The sequence below is a fragment of the Ascaphus truei genome, chromosome 5, assembly GCF_040206685.1.
Source record: "Ascaphus truei isolate aAscTru1 chromosome 5, aAscTru1.hap1, whole genome shotgun sequence".
Classification (NCBI taxonomy): Eukaryota; Metazoa; Chordata; class Amphibia; order Anura; family Ascaphidae; genus Ascaphus; species Ascaphus truei.
In genome coordinates this window covers 290,850,277-290,871,017 of record NC_134487.1, presented here as the reverse complement: position 1 = coordinate 290,871,017, position 20,741 = coordinate 290,850,277, and the positions used below count along the sequence as shown (strand labels likewise).

The 20,741-nt window shown below is 45.1% G+C and overlaps 2 protein-coding genes across 2 annotated transcripts in view; one reads left to right on the top strand and one right to left on the bottom strand.

Moving 5' to 3' along the window:
- The window catches only part of DENND11 (DENN domain containing 11), a 33,278-nt gene extending 32,163 nt beyond the window's left edge, over positions 1 to 1,115 (bottom strand). The window contains exon 1 of the mRNA XM_075602618.1: positions 713 to 1,115. Within this exon, the coding sequence (XP_075458733.1) occupies positions 713 to 941 (229 nt within the window). The 5' untranslated portion in view covers positions 942 to 1,115. The remainder of the gene's footprint in view (positions 1 to 712) is intronic.
- A 5,588-nt stretch (positions 1,116 to 6,703) lies between these two features.
- On the top strand, positions 6,704 to 20,302 carry WEE2 (WEE2 oocyte meiosis inhibiting kinase). Its single transcript, XM_075602617.1, has 11 exons — positions 6,704 to 7,102; positions 7,667 to 7,869; positions 10,604 to 10,661; positions 11,121 to 11,293; positions 12,202 to 12,323; positions 13,619 to 13,765; positions 14,222 to 14,317; positions 15,215 to 15,300; positions 16,377 to 16,547; positions 18,969 to 19,111; positions 19,510 to 20,302. Exons 1-11 carry the CDS (start codon positions 6,764 to 6,766, stop codon positions 19,667 to 19,669), a joined length of 1,698 nt encoding a protein of 565 aa, XP_075458732.1. The 5' UTR covers positions 6,704 to 6,763; the 3' UTR covers positions 19,670 to 20,302.
- The last annotated feature ends 439 nt before the right edge of the window (positions 20,303 to 20,741 follow it).

Below are 20,741 nucleotides of genomic sequence, written 5' to 3'. Positions count from 1 at the left end.
CAGGAAAATTGTGATTTTCCTGCACTGTAATGTGAAGGGGTGGGGGGGAAAGGGTAGATATTTAGATGGCACTTGTGACAGCAACCGTTCACACCCCCGATGTATCAATTTCAACTTGGTCCAATAATCACAACAACCTTCAGTAGGCAGATAGATGGTGTTAGATTATATGAATGAGACAAGATCAGGCATACATCGAGACCTATACTTATGGAAACAGACATATAGAAATGGTAGACGCACATATACAGAGGCAACCAAAGATATATTGCTATACAAGTGTGCATAAAGGTTAAAAAAAAATATATATATACATACATACACACACACACACACACACACACACACACACACAGAGTTTGTCAAATCTCTCTGTAGAGACAGACATTTCTATGTACGCACAGTACATACAACTGATATATATAGATATGACATGTCAAGGCATAGAAGGTAATATAGGGGTCAGCAACTATAGACATGCACATATATAAACAAACATGTATGGATAGGCACAGATATAGACTGATCAAAACGTAAATGTCCTGACAGATATAAAAATGAATGTATATAAAGATATACATACATCACTAAAACACACAATAAATATATATTATATATATTATATTATCTTTCGCATATAATTATATATATTTGCATAGACACAGTTGCAGGTAGCTGCCCGTGGCACTCAGCACCTGCACGGAGCACTCACCGCTACGAGGATCGAATGTTACCACGAATACAGCCGCGATGTGATCGTCCTCCAGCTGCTGCAGAGCGGCATCCTCCTCCTCCTCCTCCTCCTCCTCCCCCGCGGGTCCCCGACCCGCCCGGTAACCCCGCGGCCAGCTCTTCTCCTCCCTCCCCGGCTCGGGAGCAGGGCTGAGCCCCGGCCCCTCGGCCCAGTCCAGCAGCGGAGCCCGGTCCGTCCGCCCCGCCATTCCACCGGGAGAGCTGACTCCCAGCCCGGGCGGCGGAAGCAAAGGGGGCGGGGCCAAAGGCGACGTGAAACCGCTCTATCTCCTGGGTGAGCGGGGGGAATAGACCCCTTTCACATTCCGCGTCACTTCCGGCTGGGGGACTGGAGCAGCCAGCTGTGCTGCACAAAGCCACGTGTGATACGGAGACACACACAGGGGCTTTCATGCAGCCTCTTCATGAATAATGTATGATGCGATTACTGTGTAAAAAGAAGAACAGCTCTCTAGAAACCTGGCACACTTATTACAACAGACCTATATTTAGATCTGAAAGGAGTGCTGCTGTGGATTAAAGCTGCAGTTCAAGCTGCCGTTTTTTGTTTAAATATATATATATATATATATATATATTTATTTTTTTTCCCATTCAATATGCGCATCAATACAATCTGCACACTGACAAGTGATTAGCTAAACTGCAGATCGATCCGTTCTCCTGTAATTGATCGCTTGCTTCGGGTTATTTAATTCAGTTCTTGCACAGCATTGTGGGCAATGTAGTCCTGGAATATGATTGACTGGGCAGTTACTAGATACAATTGGTGCACTGCTAGAGAGAGGGTGGGGCTCAAGAGCCAGAGCCTATCAGAAGGGGAAAGGGGGCTGTCACTTTGGAAATGCATCCTATATTAGGCTGCGCTTATAGTGCCAGCGACAGCGACTAAACAAATGCATTGCCGCCATCGCGTGCGCTTATAGTAAGCGCGACGGATTGGTCGCGATCGCTGGAAGTCATCTCTATTTGATTTTACAGTGACCATTGCGTCGCCGGCACTTTAAGCGTAGCCTTAGAAACATCAAAAATGTCTTCCTTTTTTTTAATACTACAAGTATTTTCTCATAGTACAGAACTGATTTTTTTTTTTTTTTTTTTTTTAAACACGTAGGATATTGCTTGAACTGCTGCTTTAATTATATAACCCCCTCAGTGCCGGCAACATGTGGCACTTATGGGGTGTTTGCACAATATTGTTTAACTGCCAGATAATGGCTCAGAGACATTTCATATAAACTACTAGTGAGGTGAGGATCTTGCTACATACATTTAGCCTATGGGTATATGAAGTAACGTGTCACTGTTCAAATTTCCTTCCCCTATTTGATGTGGCACTCCTTTTTCCTAGGTGCCTAGGTGAACTAATGGCATTACCGTAGGTAATGGATTACATGTAATTGACACGTATTGGGGGGGAGGGGAGAAATCAGGTAGCTATAAGTATTTTAAATCTTTTTGTCCCACATGCTTTGGAGCCTTTATGTGCTCTGCAGTGATAAGGCTTATAGTTGATATACAGTGAAGAAACGCTCCCCTGCTAGAGAAAAGATCATCTCCATCCATGCACAGGGCTGGGACTAAAATCTTCACATATAGAATAAGGGCCTTTGTAAAGTTAATTGTAAATTACACTGCTTTTCTTATTTGTAAAGTAATTGAGATTACATCATTAGTTTAAAAGTTAGACGTGTAATGCTAAGTATCTGATAATGAATTTCAAAAGACGTGTAAAAAAAAAAACATAAATTTTTCGGCAGAAACAAATAAGTAAATGTTATTTTTAAGGGTGATTGGTTATTTCTAAGGAATTGATTACACTAGTTGTTTAAATATATATATCCTGTTGTGTGGGGCAGCAGTTTAAAGCAGGTTTAATTTATGCTGACCCCTTGATCTGTCCCAAGGGCCCTGAGCATGGGATGTCACCAGTCCAGAAATCGATCCCCACATGCTGTGATCTGCTGAAAGCAATTCCCTTTTACAGAGCAGAGGCTTTAACACTTTAGTTGCCTGCGAGATCCATCAAATTAGCAGTATGTAAATACAGAGATAAGCGGGAACATATAGTTCTCTTTTAAAGCAGCAATGCCCGGAGACGCCTAAATGAAATAAACTCGTATAATAGAAACATATAAAAATGTCAGACACCACCAACTATGATGAAAAAAAATCAAAGATACGTATAATGTATATCAAGAGATTTAAGTAATGGTCTTGGGGAGACAGGGAATTCCCAAATAAATATAAAATAAAACAAAGTCTACCCCGCACTCATACAAAGTACACAGATGTCGTTAGGCTTATAAAGCAGAACGTGATATGTTTACTGACAGATAAGAAATAGAAGTAGATACACAGAGTTAGCAGAACCTCATATACGGGGCAGTACATGAATGAGTCAGAAAAAGAATAGAGAAATAATTAATCAATGGTATATCCACAGAAAATGGATAAAGGAGTGTCTCAACCCCAGCTGTGAAGTGCCAAGATCAAAAATAGATATTCAGTAGTGCCTTACCTATGTATATATTTTTTTTTGATTGGTTTATTTCATATAATATACGTATTTTGCCCCCTGAGAATGTCCTGCTCATTAAAAAAAAAGGCCAGGTTACAAAAAAGTAGAACAGGGCCTGACACCCCCCCCCCCCCACCCAACGTGACCCCAAGTCATCTCTATTTGATTTTTCCAGTGACCTTAGCCTGACCGTCGAGTCGCCGGCACTATAAGCGCAGCCTTAAGGATAACAATCTGAGCCCAGATTTACCAGTGGGCAGGTTTGGCCACTTTTCCTAAAAATGTCTCACAAGTCAACCTGTGTCTAAGGCAGGGGTGGGCAGCTCCTGTCCTCAAGGAGGGCCACCAACAGGTCAGGTATTCAGGATATCCCTGCTTCAGCACAGGTGGCTCAATCTACTGAACCACTGATTGAGCCACCTGTGCTGAAGCAGGGATATCCTGAATACCTGACCTGTTGGTGGCCTACGGGGACTGGAGTTGTCCTCCTGGCCTAAGGAGAATCTTCGTAAAAAAAAAATGTTATCTTAAATATAAAAGCAGTATCACTGCGGGTGTGAAAAGACATAAACACAGTACCCCCTGGTACCATTACACTCCCCTCATTTGCTCTTATTATACAGGCATACAGCACCTGTCCATTTGCCCTGTTCCCAAGACCTTTCACTCCAGTCCTGTATTTTTGCTCTCGTCTCAATGCATCCTGGGACTTGTAGTCTCTGTTTGGAGGGGAAAAGACTACAAATCCCTGGATGCTCCTGTGTAGGAGGTAAGAAAAAGGCAGGGCTGGAATACAATCCATCGCTGTAATCCAGGTAAGGTGGCTGTGTCAATGTGTCAATGTGTCAATGTGTCAATGTGTCAATGTGTCAATGTGTCAATGTGTCAATGTGTCAATGTGTCAATGTGTCAATGTGTCAATGTGTCAATGTGTCAATGTAGATGAGGTTGGGGGGGAAAAGACATGGCCATCCAGTTCAACCCATGTTACATTTAGATAACAGACAATTATCCTATATTTGTATTTACAGTATTTTGATCCAGAGGAAGGCAAATAACCCCCCACCCAGTGAAACATCATCTAGTGATATCTCATAGGGGGATATCCCACACGTAAAACACCCATGCTTGGACAGTACAATGAAGATTTAATTTATTGTACATCTATAATACATTTTTTTTTTTGGCAAGATAACATCGGTCGTGAGAGTCTGGGAGTATCAACCATTTCCAAATGATAAGGGACTGTCCTGTTTTTTCCCCCTGATCTTACTCTCTTGAGCACACGGCTATTTTCAGTGTTGAAAATCTCAAAGGATGATCCTAAAGATCAGGCCAAATCCAGTCCTTGAGGGCCACCAACAGGTCAGGGTTTTAAGGATATGCCTGCTTCACCACAGGTGGCTGTCATTGACTGAGCCACTGATTGAGCCACTGGTGCTGAAGCAGACATATCCTTAAAACCTGACCTGTTGGTAGCTCTTGAGGACTGGATTTGGCCACCCCTGCTATACCGGAGATCAGGCCTGCACAACTCCAGTCCTCGAGGGCCGCAAACAGGCCAGGTTTTCTGGATATCCCTACTTCAGCACAGCTGGCTCAATTAGTGGCTCAGTCAGACTGAGCCACTAATTGAGCCAGCTGTGCTGAAGTAGGGATATCCAGAAAACCTGGCCTGTTTGCGGCCCTCGAGGACTGGAGTTGTGCAGGCCTGCCGTAGATAGAAAACCATGCCTGATTGAGCACTGCCTCATAATCTGTAACCTGGTGGTAACATTGACCAAATCTCATTTAACAGGACTGGGTTTTACGCATGCCTAAAATCCCAGTCCCATAGGTTATAGTTGTCACTGATTTGAGGTCATAGGTGCTTTATTGGTTTGTCAAGCTTTGGGACTCCCAAAAATCTGAGCATGACGTTATCTTGGGATGTACCTTTTTTCTTATTCTGAAGCCATATATGAAGAAATGTATGCGTCGCTATAGATTGGGTTCAACACTGGGCAAAATCACAATGTATTAAAAGCAATGGGGCTTCTTTCTTTGATAAATCTGTTGCTAGTTTCCCCCCTCGTATCCAAGATTGGCAAACGCCTGTCGTTTTAAGGGGTTGGAAACCAGTTCTATAAAACATGGACTGGAAAAGGCAATCAGTGATAACCTGAAAATAGTCAGTTACTGTATATATCAAAATACGTACAGAATTGTTGGACGTTTTGTTGAGTTATTAACTTCTATGTTTTGCTAGTCTCTGGCAATGAAAGGGTTTACAGCCCTGTGTTCTTATGAGAGGCAGACACTCCCGAAGTATACTGTAGGATTTCATTATAGGCCCATGAAGATCTTGTGCTCTTACGGAGCACTGAACGGGTTAACAGCCTGAGGGTGGAGTGTCCAGGTGGGACTCCTGTGTAATTGGCTGTGTGGTCAGTATAAATAAGCTCAGCATGGGGCCTGTGCTCTCTCACCTGTTTAGCATGGGAGTTGCTGCTGATTGGCAGGTAATGTGGTGTGTGGATTTTGGGAGAGGAAGTCTGTGGAGTTTTTATATGATGGGAAGTCTATCATTTAATCATTACTCAAAGAGTCGGTAATACATCCTTTTTAATATCTGCAGCCAAGGGATTCATGTGCAAAACTGGTTTGGTGACCTGCCTGACACGTGACTGTGCCCATGAGTGGCCTTTATCATTTCTGTAGTACAGTGAAAGAGTTCTGTTGTGTGATTATTGCTTTTGAGCGGACCCCTTGTGAGGTGTCCCTGAGTGACACGGGGAGTTAGTGGAGTTGACATGTTCTATATCTTTGTGTGGATGATTTTAAACTGTAGGCCGTATGTGACGCTGCTTCCCCATGCTACAGGAGAGATTATCTCCATTCCAATGAAATGAGACTGAAGGCTTCTCTTTCGCAGAGATTTATTTTAATTATTTATAAAATATTTTACCAGGAAGTAATAAATTGAGTTGCCTCTCGCTTTCAAGTATGACCTGGGCACAGAGTTAAGACAAATAATACATGGTTACAAATACAGTTACATAAATGAACAGGGTATACATTATATTTATATACGAGATTCGCAATGACCGCATAGTGAACAAGGGCTTATGTGAGCTGTCTAAAGCAGTGATTATCAAATCCCTCCTCTGGGTCCACTGGCCACACAAAGTTGTAGGACTAAGCAATGCACCTAGTTTGCATCAGTGGTTGCCTCAAACCTGGTCTGGCTGAGAACCCGAGGAGAGGACTTGGAAAAACACTGGTCTAGAGCAAGGATGGCCAACTCCAGTCCTCAAGGGCCAACAACCGGTCAGGTTTTCAGGATATCCCTGCTTCAGTGTTCGACTGAGATACTGATTGAGCCACCTGTGCTGAAGCAGGGATATCCTGAAGACCTGTTGGTGGCCCTTGAGGACTGGAGTTGGCCACTCCCGGTGTATTGGATTGTCCTATTCTAGCTTTCTGTGTCATCATCAGTGATTGTTGGCCATGGACTGTGGAGGTGGTCTTGCTCAGAGGCTGGATTTTTCCAGCAGTGAGGAAGAGGAGGGTGTGACCAGCGGAGCAGAGGAAGCCTTGCGATTCCCCAAGAGAAATGTCGACACACTGTCATGGCGGGCCAATGTTAGCCTCTTCCCAACAACTCCCCAGAGGAACGCGCGGGGTCTCTCCCCAGCTCAGGAGGACAGGATGGGGCTGAGCCCCTGTTGCGACTCCCCTCCGTTCAAGGACCTACAGAGGAGTATCGGGCGTGAGTGCCCAGGGAGCCCGTTGCATTACAGCACGTTGAAGAAGCTGCAGCTGTGCGATACCCCGTACACCCCCAAGGTAAGGAACTAGAGCATAATGTCCTGTGGTTGGGAGTGATCGCTTTTTTTCCTACAAATAGTGGGATTAAGGTGAAGGACGAAAAAACATTTTCAGAGAAGGAATGCTTGAACAAGCGGGTGGTGGATTCAGGGAATAGTCTTCCAGCAGAGCTGGTGGAGAATAATGCTGCTCATTACTTAAAAAACGGCTTTAGATGAATACCAATGCATCTTAAATATGGGATCTAAGACTTTAAAGTAGACGGACAGGGTGGTCCTGATCTGCTGACTGTTTTTGTTCCTATTGAACCTTTACTGTTGAATACTTGGGGAAGCTGCAGATATCGCATCTATTCCTGCAGAACCTTCCACCTGACATGATATGGTCCTAACATGCTTTTGCCAGTATCTCCATTCTGGAAGTAATCACATCCACACCTGGTCGCCTCCATGAGACGGTGTGCCGTGTCCCGCTAACACTGTGGGTGGTGGGTTGTGTGCCTTTGGGACCCTAAACAGACTGGTACCTCTTGCAGTACAGAGCCCTGTTAGCTGTATATTTCCTTCTCTGCCCTTATTGCAGAGCCTGCTGTACAAAGCTTTTCCGTCCCCTGGCTCCAGAGTTCCCGGCAGGGGTCAGCGACTCCTGCGTTTTGTGGCTAGCACCGGTGCTGAACAAGATGACCCTGCACTGGTCAATATTAACCCCTTTACCCCTGATACCTATCGCCAGTTACATTTCCACCCTAACGGCAAGAGGAAGGATAGGGGAGAAGACGCATGCAGGTAACGGTGTATGCGTGTCCTTTATTGCATTGTATTCTCCTTGTCGTCTCAGAAACATTTAACATACAGTGCGATTGCATTGATGTCTCATACCTGGTCCTTCTTGTAACCTTAAACAAGGATCAGGAAGTGCTTTTAATCGTTTATGATCTACTCCAGGGGTGCGCAAGCTGGGGGGCGTGGGGTTTTCTGGGGGTGATTAGAGGCCCGGCACTTCCCCCGGAGGCATTTAAATGAAATGCCGGGGACAGTGCGAGCCCTCTGTAAATTCCCCTCCTTTGGCTTCCAGCGACACGTCTCCATGGCAAGCCGGTGTCAAATGACGGTGCGGAGTCGTGACGTCACGTTACTATGGCAACGTGACATCACATGACCCCGCGGCGTCATTTGACGCCAGAGCTGAGCAGGGCGCCGCAGACTAGGTTTGCGCACCCCTGATCTAATCTGCCGTTAAAGCAGCTGTTCCCCCACCCGGCCCCCCGAAGTCTGTACGCGTTTAACTCCTATTATCGGATATATCCCCCAGAGCCGATCTGGCTCTTTTATGAAGAAGAAAAAAAAAACAAAACCTGGATTTTTTCCGTTTCAGTTACCATGGTTACACTGCCGTGGACTCGGCGGAGAACGTCATTTTAACTGCCCGGACACTTCGTATGTCAAATGTTCATGAACAAAGCATCAGATAAAAAATAAGATATAGAAGTCCTTTAAAAAGGATCGGGGGCTCAAAAGTGTGCAAAAAACACACAAAAAGGAAAAAAAGGGGGGTTTGTTTCTTCCTTTTTTTTTTCCTTATGTTGATCTCTTATTATAAGGAGATGTAGCCTTGTAAAGTGTCCATAAACCGCATATACATATTTGGGCAAGTTATTAAATGAGGATGAGGCCCCCTGGCTTTCTCTGAGAATATGCAGTAGCCAGGCACAGAAGATGACGATTTCCGTTATAACTCTAGGCCTGGATTATAGTCCGTGCGCGCTCATCGCGGCGCCTCTCGCCCGAGCGATTGTGCGAATATAAACTGGAAGCGATTGGGGAGGCGTTCCGGACGCGTCACGAGGCTGGTTCGCCGTGATTGGCTGAACCGCTCACGTGATGCGCCCATCGCTTGAAAAGACCAAAAAAAAAATTGTCTTTTCAAAACGCGATCCCGCCATTGTGCTCCATCGCGTGTGTGCGCGCACTAGGGGCGGCCACATAGGGATTCATCAATTTGTTCTTGTGGCGCACGCGAGCGCCATCGCACAAACTATAATCCCAGCCTTCTAGTTGGCAAACCTAGCCCATTATAATGAGCAAATCTCTGACGTTCCCATGCTGCTGTACTGAGGATCCTTTAATACTGGGAGAAAGCAAAAGGATGCTGCGACGCACCCCCACCAAGCGTAATGAAGAGCGAGAGAGTGACTGGCATGAAAAAATTCCAGTTTATTCAGTCATGCTAAAAAAATGGAGGTAATCCAATTCCACCGCCATATTTCGCGCTTTATCGGGGTATCGCCTTCATTACGCATGGGGGGGGGGGGGTGTCGCAGCATATTTTTGCTTTCTCCCAGTGTCTCAGATAGAAAAATCAGTGTTGTACAGGGCGAGGTGAGATCTAGTAACACAAGTAAAAAAAAATAATAAAATGGGTAAATAAGATGTGGGGGGAAAAAAAGGCGATCAGTGCAGATTGCTGCTTTAACTGTTTCCGTCTTGCGATGAGAAGAGCTCTAACTGCTAATGTTCTCTGTTCTTGGGGAAGCGTTGCATGTGCCGGAGAGCCGCTCTGTACAAATGAACAGGACTCCTCTCTTTGCAGCGGTGTATACATCTAGTATATTTAAATAAGAATCTTCCAGTACAACTGTGACACACGCACACGCACAACCCCACGCGCACACGCACAACCCCACACGTTTGCAAACTCAGAACCCAAACCCACCACAACACTTGTGTCCGAAGCAGCGCTACTGGGATAGGGACCTCATGTATATCACAAAAGACAAGACTAGAAGGAAAGGATGGTGTATACAGCGCTAAAAATAAATGTGAATATAGTGAATACTATTATACAACAATGTGGTAAATAATATATAAATTAGGCAAGGCTGCCAGGAATAACTAACCCAAACACAGTTAGTGAAAAACAATACAGACCGGCGCCTTAAAGTCCAAATAATTGGGATAAAGATAGGTCCAGAGATAGGCTGCAATGTCCAATAGATGGTGATCCAGTCCAGTGGACAGCAGGCTCCTCAGCAACAACAATGATATATAATGCAGGGGAGACAAGAGGAAAGAATCATAGCGTAACAAGGTAAGAACAGAACATATAACACATGGACATGGACAAACAGGCACATACAACACTAGACAAATAGGCTGACTAATATACAGAGAATTTATTAAACACAATAAAATACAGAAAACTGTTGGAGAGCAGGTCTAGGATCCGGTGTGTAAAACCGGAATCCTTCTTACAGCAAGTCCACAGGATACAGGCAGGAGGTGTATATAGTACAGGTGGTCCGGCAACAGCTGTTGGTGGACGCGTCCCACTTGTAGAAGCTTGCAAAAGACAAGATGCTTCGGTGCTACATCCAGTATGACCTATTATATAGTTAAATTCTTATCTGTGATAAGTTACAAAAACAGGAGGCCTTGGTTATACGTTTCTTTAGTGCTATTCAGTCACATTTTTAAGCTAAAGTCTGTGTTGTGCTGACCTGTCCTGTTTGGCTTGTATTAGCAGCGATCCTCTGCGAAACCATGGCGAGAAGGAACAGCCTGGAGCATTTCCATCCAAGGTATTCCTGTTTCAAACGTTTACTCCCACAAATGTTTTTGTTACCATGAGTTTTAAGTGTCTGTGTATATTTTGCGGGAGATGACCGGGCCACCTGTGCTGAAGCGGGGATATTCTGAAAACCTGATCAGTTGGTGGTTCTTCAGGATTGGAGTTGGTCACTCCTGCTGTAGAGGTACCGTACATTAAACGGCCTTTACAATGAAGCCTGGGTAAAGGACAAGGCACACGCCCCCAAGGCGCTCATTTACATATCACTACCCATAATCCATTTTTGCCTCTTAACCTCTGTATGACATGACAAGGGGGTGGACGAAGCAGGGTTGGGATCCTGTGATAGACATGCGCACACACTTCGGTATTGCATCTTTGCTGAGTTTGGTATGGTGGAGGGATTCTGTCACCCTTTTTTTACCCACCCTAACCTTACTGTGTTTGCTCCTTGTTGGTAACCCATCAGAGATTTGCAATACGCGAAAGCAACATGGTCTCTCGCTACAAGACCGAGTTCCTGGAGCTGGAAAGGATTGGGGCTGGGGAGTTTGGCGCAGTGTACAAGTGCGTGAAACGCCTGGATGGCTGTATCTATGCCATCAAACGCTCCAAGAGGCCATTAGCCGGGTCCACAGACGAGTAAGTACAGCTCTGGGTCTTAACTGGTCTTTGAAGTGTGCAATGTAATGCCTTAGTCCTAAAGTGCATGGAACATCCTGGAAACCATTGTTGATTCATTCACATGGACATCTCAAGATTGTTCTTAATGTTCTTCTTTCCTCCATTTACATAGACTTTCTCATTCTGCGTTTTCCAGATTGTAAGCTGCTCGGGGCAGGGGCTCTTTCCTATTGTCCCAGTTTCTTAATATTAGGACAAAATACATCCGTCCTTGTTAATCTTACTGTGCCTCTGTCCTGCACATTGCTGATTTAGACCAGTATCCACTTGCTGCGAAGAATGACTATCCATTTACAGTATGGAGCAAGAACATTCTGCCAGTCCAATACTTTCTCTAGTTGAGTTGGAGTCCCACATTCAGGAGTGGTACAGGCAGTCCTCGTTTTACAACGAATGGCTTATCCAACGCTATGCAATGCATACCTATATTCATTTTTACAACGGCAAAACTGCTTATCCAACGCTCTTACGATGCTTTGCGTATATAATATATATATTATACTATATAATATATTGTATTTTTATATTATATTATATATATATATATATAATACAGTAAATGCACTATATAATTTGTGTGTGCTGCATATCTTATTGTCTGCGTAAAATAGTTTTGTATTTTAGCATTAAAAATGCCTTCAGGAACGGAACCTTTCATTTAAACAGTGTTCCTATGGGAAAACGTGTTTCGCTATCCAACGCCATTTTGAGTAACGCATTGTGTCGGATAACCGAGGACTGCCTGTACTGGGAAGCTGTACAACATGGATTTAATCATGGATGCCAAGTTCTCTGGACACGGCCTAATGTGCCTGCTGGAAGAACTCCTGCAGCTAAATCCCTGTTTCTCCTGTTCCATCCTGCAGGCAGCTGGCGTTGCGTGAAGTGTACGCCCACGCAGTGCTGGGTCACCACCCCCACGTCGTACGCTATTATTCTGCTTGGTCGGAGGATGACCACATGATCATTCAGAATGAGTACTGCAATGGTAAGGACTTTGGACGGTTGATTACGAGGAGGCGCGGGGCACAGATTAGGTCACTGGAGCAATTACTGTACTAAACCTAAAGTCCATTTGCACTGTGTATTGAACTGCTGATCCTTGTGTGCCTCAGTATCTGCTTGTTCCCTGACACAGACATTGGGACGGGAGGGCACTTTCAATTGTGTGTTGGCTCTAAAAATATTCATGCTTTGTTTTGCTGAAACACTATTGGTTTTGGCTTTGTAAAAAAAATAATAATATTAATTTGGGCACATTTTTACTAAATTGATATATTTAAAACAAATGGCGTACAAGTCTTACTCTTCTTCGTTTTATTCCTATATTTATTCCGAAGTTTGCATCTGACATTTAAACTTCGCTGTTCGTATCGGTAACCGCCTATCGTTACAAATTAATGTGTTCTTTTTAAGACCCCAATTCTGTCCACTGCCTGCGCTAATCTGTTCTCCTTTTCTGAATTGTGGAGGTAGAGGCAGCAGTTGGTCGTATAGAATTCGTCACAAACCTGTGTTTATTATTCTGCGCATGTGCTTGGCACTGTACAAAGTAAAACACATGCTGACTGAGCCAGAACACACGTTTTGAGTGCGTGCTAAAGTCAGAAATGTAAACAATGCAGTTCTTGATGAAACTGAGAGAGTGCAGAACGGGGGACTTTCGCAGGGGGAAAAAATAAAAATAAAAACTTACCTGCAGTTTCTGCCCCAGAGAGCTTCTAGTCAAAACATATAGTAGAAGACTGATAGTGCCGATCAGGCGAACAATCACCACACACTCCTACTGACACTTGTGGTAACAGTGTTCTCAGTCTGATGCAGTGTTCTCACTCAGCGTCCATACAACACAATGGGGATACATTAGTTCTAACATTTTAATTCACAATCGTGACTTTTTTTTAAGCTTTGTGGGTTCAGATCTGCCACAAATTTCAAACCATGTTTTTGATTTCTATAGCAGGGGCGCTCAACTCCTGGCCTCGAGACCACCCCAACAGTCAGGTTATCAATCTATTTCTGCTTCAGCACAGATGGCTCAATTAATGTCCAAGACTGCACCCACCTGTGCTGAAGCAGGGATATCCTGAAAACATGACTGGAGGGGTTGAGGACTGGAGTTGAGCACCCCTGTTCTATAGCGTTGGAGCGCCACACCTCCCCTTTTATTTAGGTTTCACTCTGGTAATTATCAGTGCTGGAAGGGAACCTTGTAGCCGTCCCTTTGCTGCGTTGCTGGGGCCTGTGGCTGGGGAGAGATCAGTGTGTTGTTGGCTCTCTCAGGTGGAAGCCTGCAGGACCTGGTTACTGAGAATATCCGGAGCGGTTGCCTGGTGCCGGAGCAGGAGCAGAAGGAGATGCTGCTGCAAGTGTCCATGGGACTGAAGTACATCCACAGCTCTGGGCTGGTGCACATGGACATCAAACCAAGTCAGTATCTCTGCCCCCAAACCTGTCCTGATGGTGCATGCGGAGAAAACCTGGCGGTTTCTTTTTTTTTTTTTCTGCAGACACATTTTTTGCTGAATTGTTTGTATTTTATTTGTGGGGCCACCCCCCTGTAAAGGGGGGCACAGGGGAAAAGTTTGTGCACCCCTGGCGTAGACCTCAAACGTGCCCAGTGAGCAGAAGGCTTTGCTGTTATAACACCTGGATGGTGGAGGCCCATCCAAAATGCAGGGGTGCGAGGGGCAACGTTTTTATTTAATAATTTGCACTGTAACCTGAATTTACCGGTCTAGGTCACATTTGCGGAGTGTAATCGTGCAAATAAAGACTCCCCCTTATCTGTCAAGTCTACGTCGCGGTTGTAGGATGCATTAACTTTGTGGCGTCCCATTGCTACCTCCGCCCTAGTTTTTATCTTCTGTTCTGTTCACCCCCTAGGTAACATTTTCATCTGTCGGCGGCTGACCGAGGCGCGTCAGGACGAGAGTGATGGCGAGGATGAGCTCTCGTCTGCCAGCGTCTTGTATAAAATAGGTGGGTTATTGTATTGGTTTTATTACACACATCCCAGTGAGTTGGGGCCGTTTGGACTGTTCCATTTATCCCTGAGCAGGAACGCCTTCATGTTCATCGCAATGACTAATACATCTTTAATGTTTCCCCTATCAAAGAAGGGGAAAAAAAATCCTAACGATAAAAATGGAGATGGTTAAACCCTTTAAATCTAATGGGGTTTCTCTGTTCTGCAGTGAGTGCCTCCTAGTCCAATGCATTACAAGCTCCTCTAGCAGCGAAGGGGTTAACCGCCCAGCTCACATTTCCCTTCATGTGACTTACGGGTATCCTTTTTATAACCAAATAATTGTATTTTTAAATTTGAGTCTGTGTATGTACTTTACTTTGTGGGAGAAGAGGGGTTGTATTAATATGGTAATTATTAGTATGTACTGTTATACAGGCATACCCCGCATTAACGTACGCAATGGGACCGGAGCATGTATGTAAAGTGAAAATGTACTTAAAGTGAAGCACTCCCTTTTTCCCACTTATCGATGCATCTACCTTACTGCAATCGTTATATACGTGCATAACTGATGTAAATAGGCTCTATAGTCTCCCCGCTTGTGCACAGCTTCGGTACGGGTAGGGAGCCGGTATTGCTGTTCAGGACGTGCTGACAGGCGCATGCGTGAGCTGGCGTTTGCCTGTTGAGCGATGTGTACTTACTCGCGAGTGTACTTAAAGTGAGTGTCCTTAAATCGGGGTATGCCTGTACTTTACTTTATTAAAGGGGCAGTTCCCTTGTTTGTGTGTTTTTATGTTCTGTGACATTAATAGATGTGGGGGTTTGTGGTAAAAGTTAATACATTTTGATAAGTGGAATTAATTATTATTATTTTATTTTTTAAATACCATTCCCGGCTATCCCAGGTGACCTTGGACATGTGACCTCTATCACAAGTCCGCAAGTGGAAGAGGGGGACAGCCGCTTCTTGGCCAATGAAATCCTCCAGGAGGTAGCTACAAATTATTAACATAACGTTACTTACTGAGTAAAGGTAAGGCCTTTCTATATTTGATGGATATCTGTCTGTATTGGCTTTTTTTTTCTGAAGCCTGTGAGTGGCGTTTAAAGTCCTAACCCATGTGTTAACACGGGGGCATCCTTCATAAGGTGATGCAGGTTTTGTTTAATGCTTAAACACATTTAGGAGTGAATTTTAACCATCCCTTTTCCATGTACACTTTACTCGTAAATTTCGAATAGCAACGGTGGGTCTGTATCCCGACGCGCTTTGCGGTCCTGTGGCAGCGCAGGGCTTCAGCTCTGGCAGTGCAGTACCTTCCCTGATTGAGCTCTGTGTTCTGACACGGCTGCTTATGCACCCTGTACAATGTACACCGCGATGCACAGGGAGACCTGATCTAATATTGGTGCCTGAGCCACAGGGAGGTGAAGTGACTTTCCTGAGCTCCCAAAGTGTTGACACTAGGATGTGAGCCTGGTTCATCTGGGACGTCTTTTTATTACCAAGTGTCTTCTTTAGCCCAATAATGCTCTGCAAATGGACCTTTAGCTATAAAAATGAATTATATTTCCTCTCTGGCTGGATTATGCTGAGAATATTAATTTGATCTGAACACCCCATGTTTAGCTTTAAAGCGGCAATCCCAGGGGGGTCGGCCAGAGCTCATTGGGGGTCCCTTAATCTCCGGGCGTGTATCAGGGGTCAGCCAATAGAAAATCAGCAATATCATACTTTGTATTGGTGGCAGTGTGTGTAATTTACCACTAAATTATTATCATTATTTTTGTATTGTTAAAACTGGCAATTTTTATTTCTTTAATATCCCCAGAACCGAGGTTTCCTCAGACATTGGTGGTTTCCCAATGAGCTGGGGAGAGAACCTCTCTCTGTTCAAATATGTAAACACAATATGTTAGGGAGGTCTTATAAATTCTGTTCGTTTGAATTGCCCCATAGATGTAATTAGCATTGATTTTAATATCCTGCAGTCGCCTGGAGCGGGTTTGGATGTAAACACTTGAAGTGACACAGAAGTAATGACCTGTCTTTTTGTTCCCCTGTAGGATTACAGCCAGCTGCCCAAGGCTGACATCTTTGCCCTCGGTCTCACTATAACCCTGGCAGCTGGATCAGAACCTCTTCCCTCTAATGACACCAGCTGGCACCGTATCAGAGAGGGTAACCTGCCAGAACTTCCCCAGCCCCTCAGTCCCGCCTTCCATGACCTGCTTAAGGTTAGCACACAGTGTATACATAGCTGGAACTAGGTGGTGACATGTGGGGACAATGAGGGGACAGGAGACCCAGGGATCTGATCGTAGCCTTCCCTTCCCATATATTCTGCTTATATAGGTGCATGAGAAGCGCTGACACTGTTGGGACGGGCAAAGTAGTGATACTGTGCTTCCTTAGATAAAAGGCAGGGATAACATGCTATCAATGTTTCATATACTTAGATTGTAAGCTCTGTGGGGCAGGGACTCCTTTTTCCCAATGTTACTTTTATGTCTCAAGCGCTTATTCCCATTATGTGTTATATCAGGGGTGCGCAAACTTTTCAGTTCGCGATCCCCTTTTTGCGCTCCCCTCCCTGCCTGCGCCGCCCCCCCCCCCCTCCTTACCTGCTCTCGGGCGCCGCGGCGTCATGTGTGTGTTGCCATGACGACACGCCGCAGAAGAGCCAGCTGAGAGCAGGTAAGTGAAGTTGCAGAGGCCTCACGCCTCCCCCGTCATCTAATTTAATTGCCACAGGGAAGAGTGCGGGGCCTCTGCAACCGCCCCCCCCCCCAGAAAATCCCCAGATTTGCGCACACGTGTTATATTATTGTCGCGTGGATCACTGGTGTGAAGCGCTCTGTACATAGCGCTATATAAATACATACCATTTTATATAAATATAAACAGAAAGGAATGGGGGGCGGGTTCTATCCTAAAAATAAGTGGACTTTTAGGTTTTCAGAAAAAGTTGTACTTTGTGGATCACTAAATAGATCTGTTTGGGGAAATGAATTTAAACGGGGAGTAATAAGCTGCGCACCTTGTATTAGAATAAGGGTTTTCCATACCTCCCAGCCACAGCAGGATTCTATATACTGTAGCACTGCCAGCCACAGCAGGATTCTATATACTGTAGCACTCCCAGCCACAGCAGGATTCTATATACTGTAGCACTCCCAGCCACAGCAGGATTCTATATACTGTAGCACTCCCAGCCACAGCAGGATTCTATATACTGTAGCACTGCCAGCCACAGCAGGATTCTATATACTGTAGCACTGCCAGCCACAGCAGGATTCTATATACTGTAGCACTGCCAGCCACAGCAGGATTCTATATACTGTAGCACTCCCAGCCACAGCAGGATTCTATATACTGTAGCACTCCCAGCCACAGCAGGATTCTATATACTGTAGCACTCCCAGCCACAGCAGGATTCTATATACTGTAGCACTCCCAGCCACAGCAGGATTCTATATACTGTAGCACTGCCAGCCACAGCAGGATTCTATATACTGTAGCACTGCCAGCCACAGCAGGATTCTATATACTGTAGCACTGCCAGCCACAGCAGGATTCTATATACTGTAGCACTCCCAGCCACAGCAGGATTCTATATACTGTAGCACTCCCAGCCACAGCAGGATTCTATATACTGTAGCACTGCCAGCCACAGCAGGATTCTATATACTGTAGCACTCCCAGCCACAGCAGGATTCTATATACTGTAGCACTCCCAGCCTCAGCAGGATTCTATATACTGTAGCACTGCCAGCCACAGCAGGATTCTATATACTGTAGCACTGCCAACCACAGCAGGATTCTATATACTGTAGCACTGCCAGCCACAGCAGGATTCTATATACTGTAGCACTGCCAGCCACAGCAGGATTCTATATACTGTAGCACTGCCAGCCACAGCAGGATTCTATATACTGTAGCACTGCCAGCCACAGCAGGATTCTATATACTGTAGCACTGCCAGCCACAGCAGGATTCTATATACTGTAGCACTGCCAGCCTCAGCAGGATTCTATATACTGTAGCACTCCCAGCCACAGCAGGATTCTATATACTGTAGCACTGCCAGCCACAGCAGGATTCTGTATACTGTAGCACTCCCAGCCACAGCAGGATTCTATATACTGTAGCACTCCCAGCCACAGCAGGATTCTGTATACTGTAGCACTCCCAGCCACAGCAGGATTCTATATAGCACTCCCAGCCACAGCAGGATTCTATATAGCACTCCCAGCCACAGCAGGATTCTATATAGCACTCCCAGCCACAGCAGGATTCTATATAGAACTCGCAAGTTTTTCCTACAACCTTTTTGCTACTCGCCCATGCTCTACATCAGGAGTGGACAACCCCAGTCTTCAAGGGCCAGCAAAAGGTCCAGTTTTAAAGCTATCCTTGTTTCATCTCGGGTGGCTCAGTTGAAGACTGCTTGAGCCACCTGTGCTGAAGCAGGGATATCCTCAACCTGACCTGTTGGTGGCCCTTGAATACAGGAATTGGCCACCCCTGAACTATCTCCACAAATCCATCGCACGTTGACCACTGCCTGTACAAGACGTTGAGGAGCGTAGATCACTTCACTCAATCGTACTTGGGAAGTGTGGAGTCCATTCCAACTGGGACTCTTCTCTCTACAGCTGCTGGTTCACCCAGACCCCATTGTGAGACCCCCGGCAGCTGCTCTCGTTAAGCACCCAGTCCTGCGGCGCTCCCTCGGGAAGGCCGCTCAGCTCCAGAAGCAGCTAAATGTGGAGAAGTTTAAGACTGCCATGCTTGAAAGGTGAGAGGGGTCTGGAACGGTCACTGGCAACCCAACCTCTCCAGTCAGGTGCACTCACATGTAAAGAGATGTCCACCTCAAAGGGCCAAAATCTAGGAATTCTAGATCAAATATAGTGCATTTTAATGGAGAAATTGTAATTGTTATATGGGGGACTCAATTGAAGTCTTTGACCTCTTAATGGGGGGGGGGGGGGGAGAAATCAATGAGACATCAAATTAATGATGCACGCAGAAAATCTGCAAGAGTTGACATTCCTGCACATCTGACCAAATGGACCTCCTTTTCAACCTCCTCTACTATGTATTCTGAAAATTTGAGGTGCTCTTATCTTTGCCTTATTCAACCCCCTTCCTTAGTCTGACGTGCATCTGATTCTTATCTCCTGTCCTTTGCAGGGAGCTGAAAGCTGCTAGATTGGCCCAGACTTTTGGGAAGGACGAGAACTTAAAGTGCTTAAATCTCCCCCCTCGGTCGGAGCTTCTTTGTCGGGGCAGGAAGCGCCTTGTAGGGGGCAAAAACACTCGCTCCTTGAGCTTTACCTGTGGAGGGAATTAAGAGACACCGGGCCGTGCACAGGGCTCGTTTTATCTTGGAGCAGGAAAACGACATGTTCTGTGGACTCTTCTCCTGACTCTTCTCCTGACTCTGATCATATACCTGGAACCGGACACCCTCTCCGCCCTGAGAACAGATGCTCCTGTTGCAGTTTTAGAGCTTGTATGGTGTTGGTCCTTCAGGTTCACTGGCTCCCTGCAGAACTCTGCTCCTCAGGGTATCTGCAACCTAAAAGATGCACCTTTAAAAAAATAATAATAATGATAATCTGGGAATCCCAAAAATATAGGATTTGAAGCTGTGGAGTAAAATGACCAACGGGTACATGAGAAGATCTGATCAGACCCAACCTCTTGTTAATATGAACGAGTTTCGTTTTTATTTCTTTGCTCTTAGTTTTTGGGGTGCATTTCTTAAAAACCATATTGGAACACAGGCGACTGTTATCCGAAGCCGTCCTGTGCGGCTGAGATTGCTCTGCGTAGACCACTTAAGAGATGCATGTTTGCTTCTACTTTGGCACTTAAATTAATGATCATGAACTTGGTGTCTATAATGAAGATTATTGTGCTTTACTTTCCAGCAGGTTTTTTTACCTTTCTATTTTAAATAAAATTTTAATTTTTTAAACCGTTTGGCTTTCTTTATTACGTACATACAGATACTTCCAACAGCGCCATGTATCAATTTTAAACCCTTTTAAAGTCTATATAAATACTTTGCTTTTAATAGTAAATAATGGAGCAGTTCTATCTCTATATTTTTTTCCTGACTGGACAGAGACCCTCAATCGGCAAATGTGATAGGTTGATGGTAGGTGCACAGCAATGGGGCAATAGATATAGACTGTTTAGGACAGGAGTTGGCCACTCCTGTCCTAAAGGGCCACCAACAGGTCAGTTGAGTCAGCTGTGCTGAAGCCGGGATATCCTTAAAACCTGACCTGTTGGTGGCCCTTGAGGACTGGCATAGGCCACTCCTGCTTTAGGGCAACAGGACATGTCTTACAATGGTGCTTCATGCACTTTGTTCCCCTCTGGGTATACCTCTTACCTGAAACATACTCCTGTCA